Source organism: Doryrhamphus excisus, chromosome 2 (assembly GCF_030265055.1).
Source record: "Doryrhamphus excisus isolate RoL2022-K1 chromosome 2, RoL_Dexc_1.0, whole genome shotgun sequence".
Taxonomy (NCBI): Eukaryota; Metazoa; Chordata; class Actinopteri; order Syngnathiformes; family Syngnathidae; genus Doryrhamphus; species Doryrhamphus excisus.
Window position 1 is genome coordinate 8,628,983 of NC_080467.1, and position 20,152 is coordinate 8,649,134.

At 39.5% G+C, this 20,152-nt stretch overlaps 1 protein-coding gene across 2 annotated transcripts; it reads left to right on the forward strand.

The window, feature by feature from the left end:
- The first annotated feature begins 1,760 nt into the window (after positions 1–1,760).
- On the forward strand, positions 1,761–19,037 carry tbx5a (T-box transcription factor 5a). 2 transcript variants are annotated; one of them, XM_058064337.1, is made up of 9 exons: positions 1,761–2,063; positions 2,306–2,473; positions 2,714–2,808; positions 3,495–3,614; positions 3,955–4,102; positions 10,018–10,170; positions 13,979–14,070; positions 15,256–15,488; positions 15,838–19,037. In XM_058064337.1, exons 2-9 carry the CDS (start codon positions 2,327–2,329, stop codon positions 16,434–16,436), a joined length of 1,587 nt encoding a protein of 528 aa, XP_057920320.1. In that variant the 5' UTR covers positions 1,761–2,063; positions 2,306–2,326; the 3' UTR covers positions 16,437–19,037. The 2 variants fall into 2 exon arrangements, with proteins under 2 accessions (XP_057920320.1, XP_057920321.1); XM_058064338.1 differs by lacking the exon at positions 1,761–2,063 and having other exon boundaries at positions 2,265–2,473.
- The last annotated feature ends 1,115 nt before the right edge of the window (positions 19,038–20,152 follow it).

The following is a 20,152-nucleotide window of genomic DNA, read 5'->3' on the forward strand; positions in this document are numbered from 1 at the left end:
TTTGTTATTTCCACACCACACTTTTCAAGACCGTTCTAACTGTGAAATATACTTTTTTAATGTACTCTGAGAGGGTGTGGTGGCGGGCCTGCATGGCCACAGGTCAGCAGAATGTGTTGGTCTTTCTGTGGTGCGTTTACTGTCCTCCGGGCACATTTTCGTTTTGGATTAAACGCTAAGTAGTACAGATGAAGTTTTGCGCACAAACGAGGCCTTGGAATGGTTCTCTGGTTTAAAGATGTTTGTTGAAAAGCAACAGCAAAAATAAGATGATCATTTAGACTTTAACTCACATTTAAATGTGCGAAAGCTTTGTGTAGCTTTTTGTAGAGGGTGATGTTGTAGCAAATTACTTTTAAATTAGACTTTTTGTTGACGTGTGTTTGTTAGTTTGAAGAAAATCCGCGCACGTGTCATGAGACGTTCAACGGCGCTATTTTTTGCCACAGTCACTCGAAGCTGCAAAAGTTGGAAAACAAATAAAAACAAAAGTTACAGTTTAATTTGTGTACCGAGGCGGCTGAAGTTTTTTTTTTTTTTGTAAAAAACGAAATTTATTTAATATTTTTGCATCCATTAAAGAAAATACAGCATGGTTATTTATTTAGTTGCTACCTTAAATTACTAAGTTAACTTTCCCCCCACAGCTATGGAGCCAATAACGTTTATTGTAATAAACTACACGTTTTCATTTCATATCAGTGATCGATTATTTATGTTCAAGACGCTGAATTTGTTAATAAAAATAAATACTTTGATGCTTCAATCAGATTACTTTGCGTACTTCAGCAGACCCACAGAGAACATTTAAGGTGTTCTTATAGAACCTAAATAAATTTGCATGTCATCGCCCCACCAAAAACACGCAGACATGTGAACGTCTCAACAAGTACACAGAAAAATAAAATGTTATTCCACTTTTTGCACCAAATGAAGCAATTCCATGCAGATTGACTTCCAAATGCCACACATTAAATTAGTAACAATTTTTTGCATTCAAAACTTAAACTATTTTAAAAATTAGTCATTAAATGCGTCAAAACTTTTTACATTTACATAGAATAACATATATATTTACCATATCATTACTTATTTTAACGTTCACCTTGTAATTAGGTTTTAAAAATGAATAAAACTGATATTAAAAGTGGTGAATCACCTTACTTTTATAAGTATTGTCGACTAAACTGCCTAAACTGCAATGGATTCAAACGTGGGTCCTTTTTTCTCTGGGTTCTAAAAAAAACGTGGATATCAGGTTTTAATGTGGATTCAGCCTTATCAGAATCCTGGGGGGGGGAGGTGACATCCCTTGCACTCCACTGCATTGCATTTGATGGAATAATAATATTATTATTATTATTATGTGGAGTTTGTAGAACACATCCAGTTAAGGGTTGGAATATTTACCAGAAAGATATGCTACATTGGCCACAACATTAGGTACACCTGCACCCCCCCCCCCCCCCCCACAAATGCTCTCGTAGACCACCAAAGCATAGTTTTGGATGTATTGAATGTCATTGGTGTACCTAATGAACTGTCCATATGAAATTCATATCTATATATCCATCTGCATTTTCTTCCTCCACCCATGCATCATCCCCCCCTTTAACCCCTCCCAGTCTACGTATAGAGGATGCAACTTCCGCTTGGCAGGCTCGCTGCTGGACGCTCATTGGAGGAGCGTGGAGAGAGAGAGCGAAGGAAGGAGAGCGAAGCAAAGAAGGAGGTGACCGACCTTCTCCCCGGGGGACTCAGCCCAACGCAGCCAATGCAGCTCGATGCAACCCGTCGCCCCGGCTCACTAGAGCGCCACCAGCCCTAAAATGCACCACCAGGCACCGGGCAGCTCTTTGTAGCCGTGCAGCGAAGCCTTCGTACTGGGCACAAGGTCCACCGGGAGTCGCTGTCTGTCTGGAAGTATTTCTATATGAGAACAAAAGAGTTCATGGAGATACCTCGTAGAAGCTGCACGCTCGTTTGGATTATTTGAGGGGTTGTTTTTTTTGTTTGTTTTTTTTAGCGAGGAATCAACAGGACGTCGTTTTTATAACTTGTGGGTAAGATACACTATTTATGTTTTTATGCATTGGAGAGATCCTTTAAATCCCAACCAGACATCTTCAAGTGTGAAACAGTAGAAATAAAAGAAGGGAAAGTATCCCTCTTGTCATGTATGGACCGTTATGTGCCTTACCTTTCAAAATAAGACTTTTATTGTGTTTGCTATGCAAGTGCTGACATATCCTGTGCATCTCATTTTGTTGGGTGGTGGTGGTGGTGATGGTGGTGGTCTTTGCAGCGGTTCTGAGGGTCTCGAGTCATGGCGGAGCCGGAGGAGACTTTTGGCCTGAAAACCTCCTCCCCCGGTGGTTCTGATTCCAGAGAGGTTCCCAGCGAGGGGAAAGCCGAGAAAGCCAACGGGACGTCCGGCAAGTCGCCGTCCTCGCAGGCGACCTACATCCAGCAGGTTGGTATTGCATGGGGATAAAAATAAGTAAAAAAAAAATAAGCAGATTTTTAATGGAAACTAACTGAATTAGAAGATTTTTCAACAAACATGTTCATCTGTAATAAATGAATACTGTGCTTTAAAAAGTACGCTGAATAAGCAACATATATTGTCATAATTTGGGGTACTTGCTAATGCATTAATGTAATAATTCAATTGCTGTCCAAAATAAATATTGTATCATGTTTTATTTTGAAGGGCATGGAGGGTATCAAAGTGTACCTCCACGAGAGGGAACTCTGGGTGAAATTCCACGAGGTGGGCACCGAGATGATCATCACCAAAGCTGGGAGGTGAGGAAATAGAGCCATGGCTTCATTGGGGATGCTTGGCATCAATTACGCATGGTCGTGTTTCATATTGTTGTAGCTTGCAATGGTTTCGAATATTTTGGTGATGCTGCAAAGTCCTCTCTCGCAAGGTACTAAGACAGTCCGTGTGTGTTTGTGATAAATGTGCACACTTGTTGATGTAGCTGTTGTATTACATCATATTTGACTGTGCGAGTGTGCCTTATTAAGTGGCCGTTATGATTATTATTCTCAAGAGCATTTAAGACAATTCATATTTTCTGTCAGGAACTGTAGCTTGTTAAAAATTAAAATAAAAATAAAGGCATATTCATATTGAACTCGCTATAAGATATGAATTTGAAAAAGTGAAGTGTTGTTGCACCAGCAGGAATTTTGTCTACCGACAACCTGTTGCGCACAAGCTCTACTCCACAGGTTGCCCCCACATTGCGGAACACGCACTGTGATGGTGATGATGGTGAAGAGCTTCGTGGCTCATCGGCGTGTATTTTTCACCATCAATATTTCTAATTTGTATGTTGTGCACATGCGCGTAAAGTACTTAAGGACTCCCTTCCACGTGTTTACTTCGCCCTGATTAAGCGATGTTATACCGTAATACTTGTACTAAAATGTACAGGTACATTTGTCTGTGTGATATTTAACTGCCCCCCCTCTCTTTTCAGGCGAATGTTCCCCAGTTTTAAAGTGAAAGTCACTGGCCTGAATCCCAAAACCAAATATATCCTCTTGATGGATGTAGTCCCTGCAGACGACCATCGGTACAAGTTTGCTGATAATAAATGGTATGTATATTTATCACATTAGGCATATTTGACTATTATTATTTATTATTATTTTATTATTTATTATTATAAATAATAAATACATTATTATATCATTTATTATTATTTATTAGTATTATTTGACATATGTTATGTACCACACAAAATAATGTAAATGTTTTTCTGTCCTGCTACATTATGGTTGAGTAGGATAATTATTTTAATTATGTATATATTTTTATTTAACTCCTTCCATTTTTAAAGTGTGTTAGAATTAGAATGTAAACATTTACAATAAAGTTATATTATGTGCATAACTGTGCAATATATGTGTAACTGTGTGACTCTGCCTCCTCCCCAGGTCTGTGACCGGGAAGGCCGAGCCCGCCATGCCCGGCAGGCTCTACGTGCACCCGGACTCACCCGCCACAGGGGCGCACTGGATGCGGCAGCTGGTCTCCTTCCAGAAGCTCAAGCTGACCAACAACCACCTGGACCCGTTCGGACACGTAGGTGCCTAGGCCATATATATTTATGATTATGGAGTAATCTATATATCCGAACCGGAAATGGATATGTTGGGTCTCACATTAATTATTTAAAAAAGATTTCCAATTGCTATTACTTCACTGCCTCATGGAGTTCTTCTTTCACTATAAAGATGACACTTTTTAATTATTATTGTATATTATTGTAGTATATATTGATCTAATTGTCTATGAACGTATTTAGAGTTATAATATATTTTTCTAACTCCTTTTGAATTAATATTGAATTTAAATTGAAAAATGTCTTGGAGAAAAAAAGGCATTTTGATTAACAAAGCAGAAGATGACTTCATTAGTTAATAGGCTTAAATACCCCCCCCCCCCCCAACTAAACCTAATTAACACATTGTGGAAACTCTTGATCACCAGGTTTTGTCACTAAATGGACTTTAATTGAAGTCCACTAGCATTAGAAAGAGGAAACTTAAAAAAAAAAGTGGGCCTGTTAGCCATTTCCTAAGAAAGTCATTATTCTAATCCACACTAATAACTAACTGGCCCTTAAACATCTGCAATTCCTGTCTTTTACACACACACACACACACACACACACACACACACACACACACACACACACACACACACACACACACACACACACTTACTTCATCACCGTTTCTCCAATGCTAATGAGCGGCATCAAAGCTTATATGAAGTTTAGCAGCCACTCATTACGGGGACAACAGTAATGGGGGCGACAGCAAATAGCTGCAATGCTTCCACTGCACCATAGGCTAACGCTGACACTTGATTCAACTCCATGAGCAAAAGGTCACGCTCTTGTGTCATTACCACGATTGCGTTATAAAATCAAATAAGTTTGATGTTCTGTCAAAAAAAAAAAGTGAGCTGCCATGCATCCACGTAGCACCTCGGGTGGAATGTGAGCGGTGTTGTAAATGTTTGGGGACGGAGATTTGTTTTTCTGGTTCCTGCATGGCTGGCTTGGGCCTCCGGGATTCATAAACGACATGCAGCATGGCCGGAAATATGTTTCCATGGGTTGTGTTGGTGCAGCTGGACGGAATATTTGGAATGACTGTAGAGCAGCGAGTTGCATGGTGTAGATGGATACCAATTAGGGTTTGCTTTTTTTTTTTTTTTGCAATGGCGAGTGGCACAGATCTCATTGGGGATTATTGCAAAGCCGCAAGGAAACAATGAGGCTTAGCATCTTAATCCAATGAGTCATGGAGGCAGTGTGTAGTACAACATGTACACTGCAATGGCTTCTTCTTCTTAGTATGGTTTCCATGCAACAAGGATTCGTGGATTCACATGAATATTGCTCAATTAGCAAAGCCAAATATTACTCTTTATACTTTTCAGCTATGATGAATTGTGAAAGTGTAAACATCATGTTTCTTAAATCTAACTGGTTCATGTTTGAAGCAAATAAACCATGACTAGTATTATTATTATTATTATTAAGATATGCCTTTATTCGTCTTTCAGTGGGGAAATTTGTAATTATGATGGGTGACCAAAAAGGGTCAATTTTTGTAGTCCGCCACTCCTTCTGGAATTAGTTTGTATGCCATAAAAAAACATCCCTTTTAATCAATAAAAAATCTTTTTAGACCAGTTTGAAGCACATCTAAATCTCCTCTAAACTTGTTAATATGAATCCAGATCCTGATAGTGTAAACCATGGTGGAGCAGTGAGTCTGTTTCACACCAAATCTAACCCAGATCTGCTCTCAATATTTTGGATATGAATCCAGATCACAATCAAAACTAACGTGATCAAACAGTTACAGTATGTATATAAAAAAATAATGGTAGCTAAATCAGTCTCACACTAATTTGAATCCAAATCTCCTCTCAATACTTCTGCTATAAATCCAGATCGGGATTAAAAAAAAAAAAACATAACCAAACATATTTTGTTCATTAGATAGAAATAATGTCAATCAAAAGTTGATGAGTTAATCAGTTTCACACCAAACTGAATCCAAATCTTATCTCAAACGGCCGATATGAATGCAGATAATAATGTCATCAAAAGTTAATCAATCTGTCAGTTTCACACCAAATTGAATCCAAATATGCTCTCAACACGTTTATATAAACCCATATCATGATTTAAAAACCTTGATGAGCAAATTTATTCAGCTAGATTATATGGCAAACCATGTAAATCAAAAGTGGATCAGTCAGTTTCACACCAGAGTGAATCCAAATCTGCTCTCAACACTATCCAGAGATCATGATCAAAACTCAATCCATATTCAATTAAACTGTATGGAAATATTATAAGTCAGTTTCACACCAAATTGAATCCAAATAGGCTCTCAACACATTTATATAAACCCATATCATGAGCAAATATATTCAGCTAGATTATATATATAATCATGTAAATCAAATGTGGATCAGTCATTTTCACACCAGAGTGAATCCAAATCTGCTCTCAACGCTTTCCAGAGATCATGATCAAAACTCAATCCATATTCAGTTAAACTGTATGGAAATATTATAAGTCAGTTTCACACCAAATTGAATCCAAATAGGCTCTCAACACATTTATATAAATTCATATTCAGTTACACTATATTATGATAGGTCGGTTTCACACCAAATTTAATCCAAATCTGTTGTCAACGCTTTAGCGATCATAATTAATATGACTGAAAAACATATCAATTCGTCAGATGGACTACCAAATCAATACCAGATTGAAACCAAATCTGCATTCTCTTTGATTTCTACTGCTAACAAACAGCCAGCTAGCAAGCTAACTATAAGTGGAGGTAACTACAAGGAAATACCATTCAAGTCTATTTTGCTCTCTCGTGAAACTAAATTGGACCACATGTTGTTTTTGAACTCATTTGAACCTTCCCGATCCGTCTCCTTTCTGCCAAACCTGGCCTAAAACTTTCCTTATGTAACTCCAAAGTGATTCCCACAAGCATGTCGCCTCTCCGGGCCTCTTTCTTTTTGCCTTTTGTGCTAAGTGACGATGACCAGAGGCCTGCATGGCGTCCTCTCATCCTCTCATCCAAACCTTCTTTTATGGCTTTAATTGTAAAAATGGACCACACATAAGCTTCTCAGGAAACGTCTTGATTTTTTTTTTATATTTAAATATAAAAACATCCCCCTTTTCTCTATAAGCCTCTCCCTGCCCCCCCTTTCACTCCCGCTGGTATTCGGGCCTATCTGTTATCTCAAGGGCTTGTTTTTGTACCTGCCTTTCACTGACACACAAGCAGTCATGACCCTCCAGCATCTGCACGGCCCAGACACCACATGACCCCACAAGCCTGTCTTTGGGGCCGACTGAACCATGGAGGGCATAGACGGATATAATAGTGCTCCATTATTCATTTCTATAGTTGGACTTGATTGCATTTCATGCTGCAGTAGTTTCAGGCAAAGGGCACAAACTGGATATTTGTGAGCGGCAGCCATGTACTTTGGGCAATGAAGTTAGCAACCATGGACAGAAAAAACATCACGCCAAGATGCGTGCAGGCTGCGTCTTAACCGCTGCACTATTTCCAGATCATTTGCTCTAGAGCTCCCCCGATGGTTGGCAAGTGTAATTAACTTTGAAGGTGACAAGGCAACAGGTGGCACTATGAAGTTTATCCTTAAGGCCATTTTAGGCCTTCTTCAGAAAGACACAACAATGACAAATCTAAGAATAATGGACTGGTAGTGAAGTATAATCTAAGTTCAAATACCTTGATTTAGCATTGTTTAGCGCCAAGTGTTGATTTCTTTACCCACTATAAGGAAGACATGAGTCAATAAGAAATAATAACATTAATGTTCCAGCTGCTCCACCAATAAGACATGAAACCGTCGTCATTATTACCACCCAGCATAAAAATAAATGAACAACCAGACTCCATTTATAGGTTTGTAGTACTGTCGCTTTAAAAAAAGTGCTGATATATTTAACCTGCTTCCTGCTTCCAAGCTCTCGAAGCCCTCTTCCTGTGCATGCATTCTGCTAATATGAGGTTTGCAAAGATATTTGGCACAAACCAAAACCGCAACAAGTCCACCATCCACCAGAACGCTGCATGGATTTAGATGTCACTGCTAAATGCACATTTCACCCCCCGGGAAAATAGCACGGTCCGCTAAGTGTGGCTTCCTTGTGTCCAGTTCAGTGTGCACGGAAGCCGGGTGTGTTTCCACAGGACCACCCACTGTGGGTTCAGACCCACAAGGCCTCTGCTCCTGATACCAATGATAGTAGCTAAGGGGCGTAGCACCAACTTCTGGGCGCTCATACACAGGCCCTCTGATGGACCACCCCCATCCCAGCCCCCTAAGTACTGGATTAAAAAAAAGCAGAAGAGAAGGTGTCATTGTTACAACTCTTGTTACAACTCTTTCATCTATAAACAACAGAAGAAAGGAGAATGTATTGAAAAAAGGCTAATGTTAGCTTTTACAACTTTACAAAACTTTACAAAAACCCATGCAGGGCTTTCCCCCCGATGCTTGGGGCCCTGGTACACTCCATTCCAGGTCCCCTCCCACTTTGACTCCCTTGGTACTTAATGATAATAAGGGATGACTTCTGCCTTTTTTTGCGTTCCAGTCCAACCCACATCAGAGTCCCAACTTTGCCACTCCAATATAAACACACAGCAAGGCCTACACCCTGCAACTTCTTCTATAGGCGCACACTGCATGTGTGTAAAAAATATATAAGTTCTGTGTGGATTTAGTCATTTACAGAATGGTAAATATGTATTTATATAGACCTAGCATTGCTATTCACTGGTCACCTCATTAGGTATGCCTGCACCATCTAATGCATGGTGTCAACTTTATCCACTGCAAATAAGCATCCAGGATCCACTTTGGTTGCTCAACATGCGAAACGCAAGCTAAAAGCAGTCCAATATATGTCAAATATGTTCAAAAGGAAAAACAGCCAATATAGCAGAGCTCAGCTTTGGTGTTTAAGGAGTTGCTACAAATTGCTGTATTTATAATCTTTTGTGTTATTTGGAATAAAAGTACAACACAAACTGTGGGCTACGCAAATAGCCCCTGGGTCACAGCTTGGCCACACATCAGTGGGTTCTACGTATACTGCACACACTGGGGTCGGGAACCTTTTTGGCTAAGAGAGGCATGCGTGAAAGCCACATATTTTTAAATGTATTTCCGTGAGAGCCATCATATTTTTTTTTATGGGAAGGCCAGCTGGCATTGGCTCTTGCCACATGAAGTGCACTAGAAAATGTTGTTTTTTTTTTATTTTAATTTATTTATTTATTAATAAAAAATAATAATTTATTTTATTTATTGTTTTGTTATTTTTAACACCGTGAATTCTGTAATGTTTTACTTAATGTCAGCAGGAAAAATAAAAATATTTTTTTAATATGGTCAAAAGAGACATATTTGGCTCCACCGTTGCAATATTCTATAGTCCTATATTCTATAGCTAAGTTAATAATGCTCGGTTGTATTGACATGGTAAGAAAGATGTCCATGTATGTTTATAGAGTCACAGTTCAAAAACTATTGAACATTTTTTTAAAAATAAAAATTATATATGTTTATTACTTTTGACATCAAATTAAGGATCGGATATTTTGGTACTAAACCAAATAAACTTCCAGTTGTTGTTTATTTTGTTTAAAGTGAGAAAATCTAATGGAAGCTTATATATTAATTTAGTAAATAGTTACATAAGTTAATGATTTAATCCACTTGATTTATGCTTTAAATGACCGACTCGATTTATCTCAGCACTACTGAATAAATATTAGTATTTTTGTATGTGATTCTAGGCATATACAATACACGTATTGTATATCAAACTACTATCCGCATTTTCCACATCTTTAAACGTGCAAAGCGTTTTTTTTAATCGAACGTCGCTTCTGGTTCCCCAGATCATCTTGAACTCCATGCACAAGTACCAGCCCAGGATCCACATCGTCAAAGCGGACGAGAACAACGGCTTCGGCTCCAAGAACACGGCCTTCTGCACCCACGTCTTCCCCGAAACGGCCTTCATTGCCGTGACGTCCTACCAGAACCACAAGGTGAGCCCGACCCCACTCGCTTCTTTTTGGGGGCCTTTTTTTGTTGTTGTAAGAAAGGCAAGCGTAATTTGAATTAAAGAAAACGGGATATATGGGAAATGGCTTCGACCTGACCCACTCATCTATTATGCAAAAGAAGTCACCAACAATTGAAAAAAAACGAAAATTATTTTTGGGGTTCTCGATTAATAATTTGCCATTTGCTTGACGTTTTTTTTTTCACTTTAGAAAATGTTTTAAGTTGCGGTTTGTTGCAACTGAGTTCATTTAAGAAGTCACTGGAAGAAATCAGCACACGGAAAAAATAATAAGGCTAATAATAAGCTTCTTATGTTTCTTCTTATGATTATTATATCATTTAGTGATTTATTATTTGCTTGGCGTTGTTTAAAAATGCATTCAAGACAGAAGTGGCTGAAAGAAATCCAATATTTTTATTAATTTAGTAATTTAAATTAGTAGTTTTTTAATTATTATTCGGAAAATGCCTACATTGTATGAAAATGCAAGCTGGCATGTGAATGAAGTATTTCAGAATTGTGCAGCATCAGTCATATATAAAATAGCTCGTTGCTATTTTGCATGCGATAATATTTTATGTTGTATTTACATTATTAAGAGTTTAAATAACTGCATGAGTTGTTTTTTTTTTGACGGATTGCGTGCAGCCCAGTGCTTATTTATGTACCTTGCTCAAATATGTGCATGCGGAGGAAAAAAAAAATGCACAAATATGCGTAAACAGCGTCTGTTATAGCTCATTTGAACACGTGGCCGCGTGTGTTTTTACTGTGGGGCTCATAACGTCTCTGCAGCCAATCAGCAGCCGTCTTACTTCTCCGGGAACAGGAAGCAGCATTCGGTAGAACCCATTCATTATTTTTCTAAGATGTTATTGGACCGATAGTGAGGTGGTGGTGGGGAGGGGGGGCTCATGCAGACTGTAACCCCCACGGCTATTTTTTCCCTCCCCCAAGGGTGAGTATTCTGATACCCGGGTCTAATAATCACACAGGCCAACAACATCTGCCACAGCACTAATAGTAATGAGTCATGTGGTGCAGGCTGCCATGTGTCCACTTCACCTGCAAGCTTCACAGCTAATGAAAGTGCTCACAAGCATACAGATGTAATTAAAAACTCCCCCTTTTCCAGCTTGTTTTAAAAGGGGTGGTGGTGGGGGGGTCAAAGTTGGATTCCTTATTACTAAACAAGGAACTTTTGTGACCAGAAAGTGCAGCATCTGGAAAAATATGGCAGATAACTCTTGTAAAATATGTATCGGACTTTGATGTTTGTCTTCATCTATAAATTGTTTTGGTTTATTTGGACAAAATATTACATAGCCCAAACAATGAGGTGCGTTTATGCAGATTATTTAATATTTAGGGAATGAAATGACAATTTTTAAAGCCACTCTTAAAAATAATACACTGCCTCAACAACCAAAACGCAGCAACTTGCATCGATATTCTAAAGTTATTTATTTAATATTATTATTATTTTATATTATTATTATATATATATTATTTAATATTTAGGAAATGAAATGACCATTTTTAAAGCCACCCTTAAAAATAATGCACTGCCTCAACAACAAAAACGCAGCAATTTGCATCAATATTCTTAAGTTATTATTTATTTAATATTATTATTATTTTATATTATTATTATATATATATTATTTAATATTTAGGAAATGAAATGACCATTTTTAAAGCCACCCTTAAAAATAATACACTGCCTTAACAACAAAAACGCAGCAATGTGCATCAATATTTTCAAGTAATGTCAACATCTTTAAAAATTTAGTTGGAAGAATTATCTATATTCTGTTAACTTGCATGAATGGACTTAATATTTGGACATTTCAGTCACTATTACAACTTCTTTTTTTAAAGTGTATTGCTCTTAAAAATGAAGTTGATCCCATTATTTGAAAATGATATTTAAATAAAATGTAATAAATCGGCATAACTGTTGCCATTTACTTTTAAATGGAGTGTAAAAATGTAATTAAACAGATGTATCCTTTTGTATAGCGGAACAAGTGCTAAATGTAATAAACATCTGTAACTTACACAAATACAATTTACGCTCCTAAAATGTATACGTGAAAAGTCTTACAGCCCAGAACCGAGCATGAGCAGCAATTCTTCATTAAAGTGCCATGTTGAACTTTCTGTAATGAGTATTTGAAAAAGTGTGAGAGCAATAACACCAAAAGTAACAAACCTGCTCCCCATTCACACCTTAGACCTTCTAACACCAAAGACAAACAGGACCCCAGGGAGAAAAACTATGTATATGTGCGGTTTAACATAAGTATATACAAATATTTACTACCTGCTATTTTGTGAATGTGTGTTGAGTGGACACTGTAATACAAACTTTCCATTGTAGTGTCATTTCTTCAGCATTGTCCCATGAAGGATATCATCAAATATTTCTAATTTGAAATGTTTATCATCTTCTATCAAGTGTGAATATGAGAAAAATGTCCTATTTCCTGAACTAGATAAAGTCCTTGAAATCCTCCTGGTGCTTTTACTGTAATTAGTAAGAACAGTCAGCGACATTTAACATAGTTTACCGCTTTAATACTCACATCTTTGTGATGAAAAGCGTCCCTCTCAGCTTCATCTATTGCATTCCCCTCAGCTGGCACTGATAGTAGCGGCGCTGCTGTCATCGGGACTTGGATAGTTTTGATAAAAACTGTTTGTTTTTTCCACTCGCCTTCGCTTATTCTCTGCTCCACTGGGGTAACTCCACGCCACTGAGTTTGTTTCACTCTCGTCTTCCAGGATCAATTTATAGGTGTGCATTAACATGGTATATGGGTTACAGTACTTACAATGAACTCCATAGAAATGTCCTATAAGGTCCCCAAAGGCAGACAACCAGGCAATGGATAGTTACTTCATGGTGGACTTCAACTGTGTTGTTCTGTTAGGGGACGAGAAAAAAGAAATTATCAGAAATCAGAAGTTATCAAAGTCATTTTATCATTTTTCTTCCATGTGTTTTTTTTGGTTAACTAATAAATGCAGAAAATATATTGAAATGAATTTAAAAATAATAAGTTCATGCAATTACCTGCATTATTAAGTTAATACTACTCATAATAATAAGGTTCTCAACATAATAGTGTAATTATAAATCAATATATTATAATTTTTCTTTTTTCAGGATGTATTTAATGAAGTTTTTCCAGTGTAGCATTTCTTTTCCTTATTCCCTATTGTGGTTTTCAGTGGTGTAGAACTGCACTGCATCCATACTGACTGCCTCTCAAGTGGTTAGATAAGTTACCAAAATGTCAGAAACACCTCTCAATTGTTTGACAGTAATTACAAACCACAATGATATTGTTGCATTACACTACAAGCATTTCATTTTTGTAAAATAAAGTCTGTCATAGATATTGTTGTATCCAATGTCAATTCTAAGCTGAAAAAGTAACAGGGGAGTTTTTTGTTTTGTTTTGTTTTTGTTTGTTTTACGAGGTTTGGTGAAGGTGTCAGCCACCGTACAGACAAACCTCCAGTCTGGTCAGGAAAAAGTGGAAACTGTTAATTATCTGGTAGAAACCACTGACCCGACACCACAGGGATGGTCTTCAACCTTTGGAGGGAATTTCTATTAAATCAAATCAAATCAGCCAAAAACAACGCACCGATCCATCAGACATAGGAAATATAGTAATGATGTGAAGAGATCATTTATTGCAACTTATTTATTAATGGGTAAATTGCATTAAAAAGTGATTAAATGAGTATTTATTTGTTTTTTGTTTTTTTTTTAGATAACCCAACTTAAAATTGAGAACAACCCATTTGCTAAGGGCTTTCGGGGAAGTGATGATATGGAACTCCATCGCATGTCCAGAATGCAAAGGTGGGTGTCTTATTATTATTATTATTATTATTATATACTTATTATATTGTGATACACAGGGCAATATATTAGGTAACCACCACAATCATGTCATAATCAATACCATAGTCAAAGAGTATCATATTATAAAATATGTATATTATTGTGGTTCACCATGTCAAACAAAACTAAGCATTGTTCTCAGATGTTTTGTTTGGATTTGCATTAGATTTAACATTTTATGACCCATCCATCACCTTCATTCTTCTGCAACTTCTTTAGATGTCAAATGAAACAGTACGCCAGTGTGATTACCAACATCCGACTTGCTTCCATGAGCATTAAGATGCAGTGTTTTAACTTGTGCGAGAACGTGTATATAGACACAAGTGTCCATATTTGAATATTATTCAGCTAGCATAAAAGATGGAGTGTGTGCAAAACACCATTTCAAAGGCTGAAATCTGGTTTTGTAACTTAAGGCCCGTCCCTCCCTGCTTCAGCTAATACAGACATTATGGGTCAGCCAATGAAAAAAATCGGAGGAGCGGTGCACCCCTTTGCATAACATTTGTACAGACCGACAGAAAAAATGAGTCCAGATCTGTAGAAAATAATGTGTGAATTCAGGGGCCAGATTGCAGTATGTTTTTTTTTAACATAACACAACACTAGCATGAAAGGGAAGCAGAACATTTGATTGGAAATGCTTTTCATCTCTATTTCAACTCAAGGTTTGATCAGGGTCCAGACCACACAATCAGTCAGGGAGCTTGACACTTGAAAGGGGGTCACAAAATGATTGAATGAGTGATGGAGGCTGTGCATTTAGATCTAAAACACTCACATGAAGTACTATAACAGCATGTGAAATATAATGCCCGGAAAGTATCTTAATCCACCCAAACGGTCATTTCCAATTTTTTTTTTTTTTTTTTAACATGGACACTGTAGCCGGCAACATGACTTGCAGTTGCAGTGAAAACCTCACAATGTATCACTGATATATTAATGCAACATAAAAATAAAAATGTGTCACATGTAAATTTAGTAGTAAATTCGATATAAAGTGGACTCTAAGTAACACTGGAGTTGGATTATTTGCAGTACTGCATCCTTCCATACCGTAGGAAGACTTTTTTTGCATAACAAACACTTTCTAACATTGAATATTCAGCACTGACAATGCCATGTGTTTTTGTGTAGCACTAAGGACTACCCAGTCGTACCTCGAAGTACCGTGCGTCAAAGGGTGGGCTCCAGCCAGAGTCCCTTCAGCGGCGAAGTCCAGGGCCTGGCCACCCCGAGCGCCCTGAGTTCCCAGTACTCCCAGTGTGATAACGGTGTGACGAGCACCTCGCAGGACATGCTGCCCCAGTCTGGCTCGTATCCGCTGCCCCATGAGCACGGCCAGGAGTACCACTGCATCAAGAGGAAAGGTACAGGAGAGAGTAAAGAGACAAATATGAAGCTTAGAAGAGGCAAAAGTCTCTCCATGTTATGTCAACAAAGCGGGTCTCTAATAATGCACGAAAACACTGATATGCTAAATTTAGATTTATTATACTTTTAAATTAAAGAGTTTGAGCATACTATTTTTATAATACTCTTGAATGAAGTACCATAGAGGTTATTTGTGGGTTCCCAACTAATTAGTTGATTACTAATGTAACATTTTATGCTAACTTGTGTTTATTTTGTGTATCCATGGGTAAACATTAGCTGCATATAAGACGCAAAACTGATGTTATTTGAGGTGATTTTTGACATCCGTGTTTGTGATTCCAGCCGCAGTGGAGGACGACTGCCACTCGGGTGAGCACAGCTACAAAAAATCCTACCTGGAGAGCTCGTCCAGCGAGGACGACCATTACTACCGCCCGGTGGGTTACGCACAGAGCCTGGGCCTGGGCGCCGGCCCCTACAGAAACGAGTCCAGCCAACGACAGGCCTGCATGTACGCCGCCGCCTCGCAGGGTTCCGAAACTGTTCCCAGCTTGGAGGACATCAGCTGCAACACCTGGGCCGGAGTGTCGCCCTACGGGAGCTGCTCGGTGACCACCATGCAGCCCATGGAGCGACTGCCCTACCAGCACTTCTCGGCTCACTTCACGTCAGGCTCTCTGGTGTCCAGACTCGGCGGGGTGGGGAGCCACGCCTCGCCCCAGCTGGGCGACGGTCACCATGCAGCCATGTATCAGAGTTCCATGACGCACCAGACTTTGGGCCGCCAGTGCAGTCCTGGCGCTGGGATCCAGTCGCCGACGGCTGGCCTGCAGGGGAACGAGTATCTGTACGCGCACGGCATCCCGCGCACGCTATCGCCACATCAGTACCACACGGTACATAGTGTCAGCATCATGCCAGAGTGGAACGACAACAGCTAGGGGAGCATTTAAAGGGTCCACTTAGGAAAGGAAGTCAAGAGAACTTGCCAAAACAAAACAGCAGGATTTTTTGTTTCTATTAATATTTGTACATTTCAGTGATCATAGGATGGCGGCATTCTCTGCACTTATAAGTGACTCCAAAAAGACTCCAAAAAAGGTCGCCATGTTGAAAGTAGCGTTGTACAAATTGCTTTTTATATTCATGTCTTGAGGGACTTTCCTTATGTGTTCAATGAGTCCAGGTTCTCAGTTTCTTTTCAAAGCTGCCAACTTCCTTTGTGGTGAAACTTCAGAAGCAAATGGGGTTTCTATGGTGAACTATCCCACCCAATTCCAGCATATCTTTGTTTAAGCTAACTCTTCTACTCCGCAGCCGCCGGATACAAAACGATCTAAGTGTGTGAAAACGTGCACCCGTCCTGTGTTGCTTGGTTATTATTATGGTGACAAATACACCAAATTGAGGTGCTGTTATTCAACTCTGAAGGGTGACCCCCAAAAAGTCGGATTGACTTCAAATTTCTCCCACAGCTCAGTGCACTCTCCGAAACTCCAAAATGGCCACTAACTTTTGGGGTTGTTAGCTGAATCACCATTGAGACATTTTTTTTTTTAGATAAATGATTGCCTCCAATTTACATTGGCTCAGTTTTATCCCATGGTTGACAAAATGAAGCATGAGTGCAAAGCATGCAGTTCATGCACGAAGACACTGATACTGAACCATATTCCTGACAAATACACCACACAGTGGCGCCGTAACTTTAGGGCGTTTGGTGAGGAGGAGACTGTCAAGCACATGTCGATCAAATTTTGGCTTGGTTAAAGAACATGGCGCCCTGTGATTGGCTGGCGACCAGTCCAGGATGTACCCCGCCTCTCGCCCAAAGACAGCTGGGATAGGCTCCAGCATCCCCCGCGACCCTCGTGAGGATAATTTATGAAAAACATGGTTGACATGTTGACTAAAATGTCTAGTTGTCCGTGATTCACTGACCATTTGTATAATGATTATATCTGATTGTATCTGTACTGCATGTATGCTAGCATGCCTATCCAAGCATTTTGAGCACAACCCAGAGGGGGCACCACAAATGGTTTTCGTCGGGCAGACTTCCGTGGAGGGTGCGGTGAACTGTCGGGGCGGACCAGCCACCATGTATGAATTTGTTGTACTCCGAATGCAATTTGACTCTTGAATACACGCCAATGCTGGTTTCGGTTTCAAATTCAGTCAGTAACAGTACAGTACAAATAAATCTATGATCTATGATCAGTTTCTCAATAGTATTTCAAATTGGAGGGCGCAAAAACATTTTTGTCCTCCACTGGGGGCATGACAGAAAATAACCACTGAATTACGGCAAAGAACGACCTCATCACATTTGTTTGGATGGATTTTGGGCTTGAGCCAGAGGCTATCCCAGCTGACGTCTGGATGAGAGGCAGGGTGCAGCTTGTACTGGCGGCCAGTCAATCACGGGGCACGTATCGACACACAGCCATTTAAACTGACATTTACAGTAGAGTCTCCAATTAACATGCCTTAACCAAACCCAGGGGCGTCACTAGGTTCTGAGGACAGGGGGGGCTTAGCCCCCTGGAGATGCACAGGATATGAATGAATGTAGTAGACATTAAAAAAAATCCCAAAAACAAATAAGGAACAAGAACCGGGATATACCTTTCCCACTTTTGGACAGATTTAGTAGAGATACTCAATTGTTTTAGGCCACCATTAAATGTTCCCAAGTACACACAATCTACACTGCAAAACCGCTGCTCAAGCTCTGCAACCATTCTGTCCAGTGGACAGTGATCAATTATATAATAATCATTATTATATTATTAATTAGCCTATTATTATTACTATCATCATTCTTCTTCTTCTGATTATTACTACTACTACTAATAGTAGTAGTAGTAAGCTAGTATTAGCCTGCTTATCGGCTTGCTTATTAGCCTGCTTTTGCCCTATTTTATAAAATTTGTCAGATTTTAGGGGGGCTGAAACCCCCTAAAACAGGCCTAATGACGCCACTGACCAAACCAAACTTAACCTGGAAATACTAGTGGGAAACACACACAAGATTATGGAAGACTGTGCCATCAAATACCGCCGATTTCGAACCAGGGTCCAGGCTAACAGAGAGACTCCATCCCGGTGTCCAGGTTTGACATTGTAGTCCTGCAAAGTCAATGCACTGCAATCCAGCAATTAACAACAAACTGCAGTATACAGAAAGGCACGTTTAGTCCAATAATTTAGTTGAGACCATTACTGTGTTGTGGGTTGTTCCCAACGGTGTTCCCAACTGGCACTTCTCTCACCGAACTACATAAATGATTCTGTAAGAGCAGCAGGGCACCACGGGTGGACAAGTGCTTATCGTTGGTAGAATGTTATTTGTCAATAGTATTTATTTGTCAGCTATCACCTTGTTTGTATCAAAGATAGACGGTTCCATTTTTTATTGCCCGTTTTTTTTGTCATTGTAATTTTGGAACAGGAGATTCAGTATGTATTGATTTTTGCGCACACAAGGATGTCTTTGTAAATATGCCTGTATATACCAGAAAACCTCCAATAAATTTTGAATATTATATCCTCGATTTTTGTCTGCTACTTCAGAACGCTATTGGAGTTTTTTGGAAAACGTTTGCTTCACTGTGTCTTGAATGTTGTTTTGCACAAGAAAAAAGAGTGAAATACTTTGGATCTTGCATCATCCCCTCCGATGAGAGCTGTCCTATCTAGTCTTTGAACATGAAGCAGCGTCTTGGAACAGTCCTGCTGCGTACACGTTTCAGGCAGACTGTGACTCTCTGATGTGGCCGACGGAACTGTAGTCACTCCTGTTGCATTGTGGTTAATTTGTAAAGCCAGTGGTCAACGCAGGTTTTAAGAGGGACTTAAGAGACTTATATTAAAAAAAAAAACATAACTTCCAATTTCACCGTCCATCTCCCCTCCCCCATCTTTTGACCCCTCTCTCTCCTATTTGTCTTCCACTGTCTCCCACCATCACTCGGGCCTCTTCATCTCTTTTACTCCTCATGATCCTGTTCTCAATCCCTCCAACAACCCCTCAGCTCTCTGCCGGCACCCCCATGGCCAAAAACACACTGACCTAGACTCCCAGCCTCCTTTGAAGTGAGCGACGTGACCCCTTGCGCTCCAGATGCCCCCGACACCGCCGGTTTTATCCTCTGCCGAGAGCCGCCAGCTCGACCCACTAAGAGAGAAAGAGAGCAAGAGCCGGTCATTAACCCTGAACAACCTCCACCTCCCCTCCACTGCTTAAACACATGATGTATTAGCACTCCCAGCCCGGGTGCATCAAGCAGCCCCCCCGCACCCCACCACCATCGACACCCCAAACATGCATGTGTGGGCGAGGAGCGATGATGCAATAAGCTCTTTAAACATTTAAAGAACGGGTCATCTTTTCAAAGGGAGGAGTTGGAACCTTTGGCCACGGCTTCAGTTATCATGGTCAGCAGTTGAAAGTCTGGTGATATGCCAGAAGGAAACTAATGGTTGTATAATAAATGAAAAGCCTGAAAGATGGATGGAACTGCACCCAGGTACATTGCTGGTTTATTTGGACAATGAGAGTCCAGCCTTCATAGAAACCATTGAACAAATAAACACGGTCTCCCTGAATAACGGGTGACTTTTTCAGCAAGAATACAGAAAAATTGAAGGATGC

Coding starts and splice junctions, on each gene's coding strand:
- tbx5a (XM_058064337.1), top strand. CDS start 2,327: ATGGCGGAGCCGGAGGAGACTTTTGGCCTGAAAACCTCCTCCCCCGGT. Junction 3,615..3,954: donor AAGTTTGCTGATAATAAATG/GTATGTATATTT, acceptor CCTCCTCCCCAG/GTCTGTGACCGGGAAGGCCG. Junction 10,171..13,978: donor CGTCCTACCAGAACCACAAG/GTGAGCCCGACC, acceptor TTTTTTTTTTAG/ATAACCCAACTTAAAATTGA.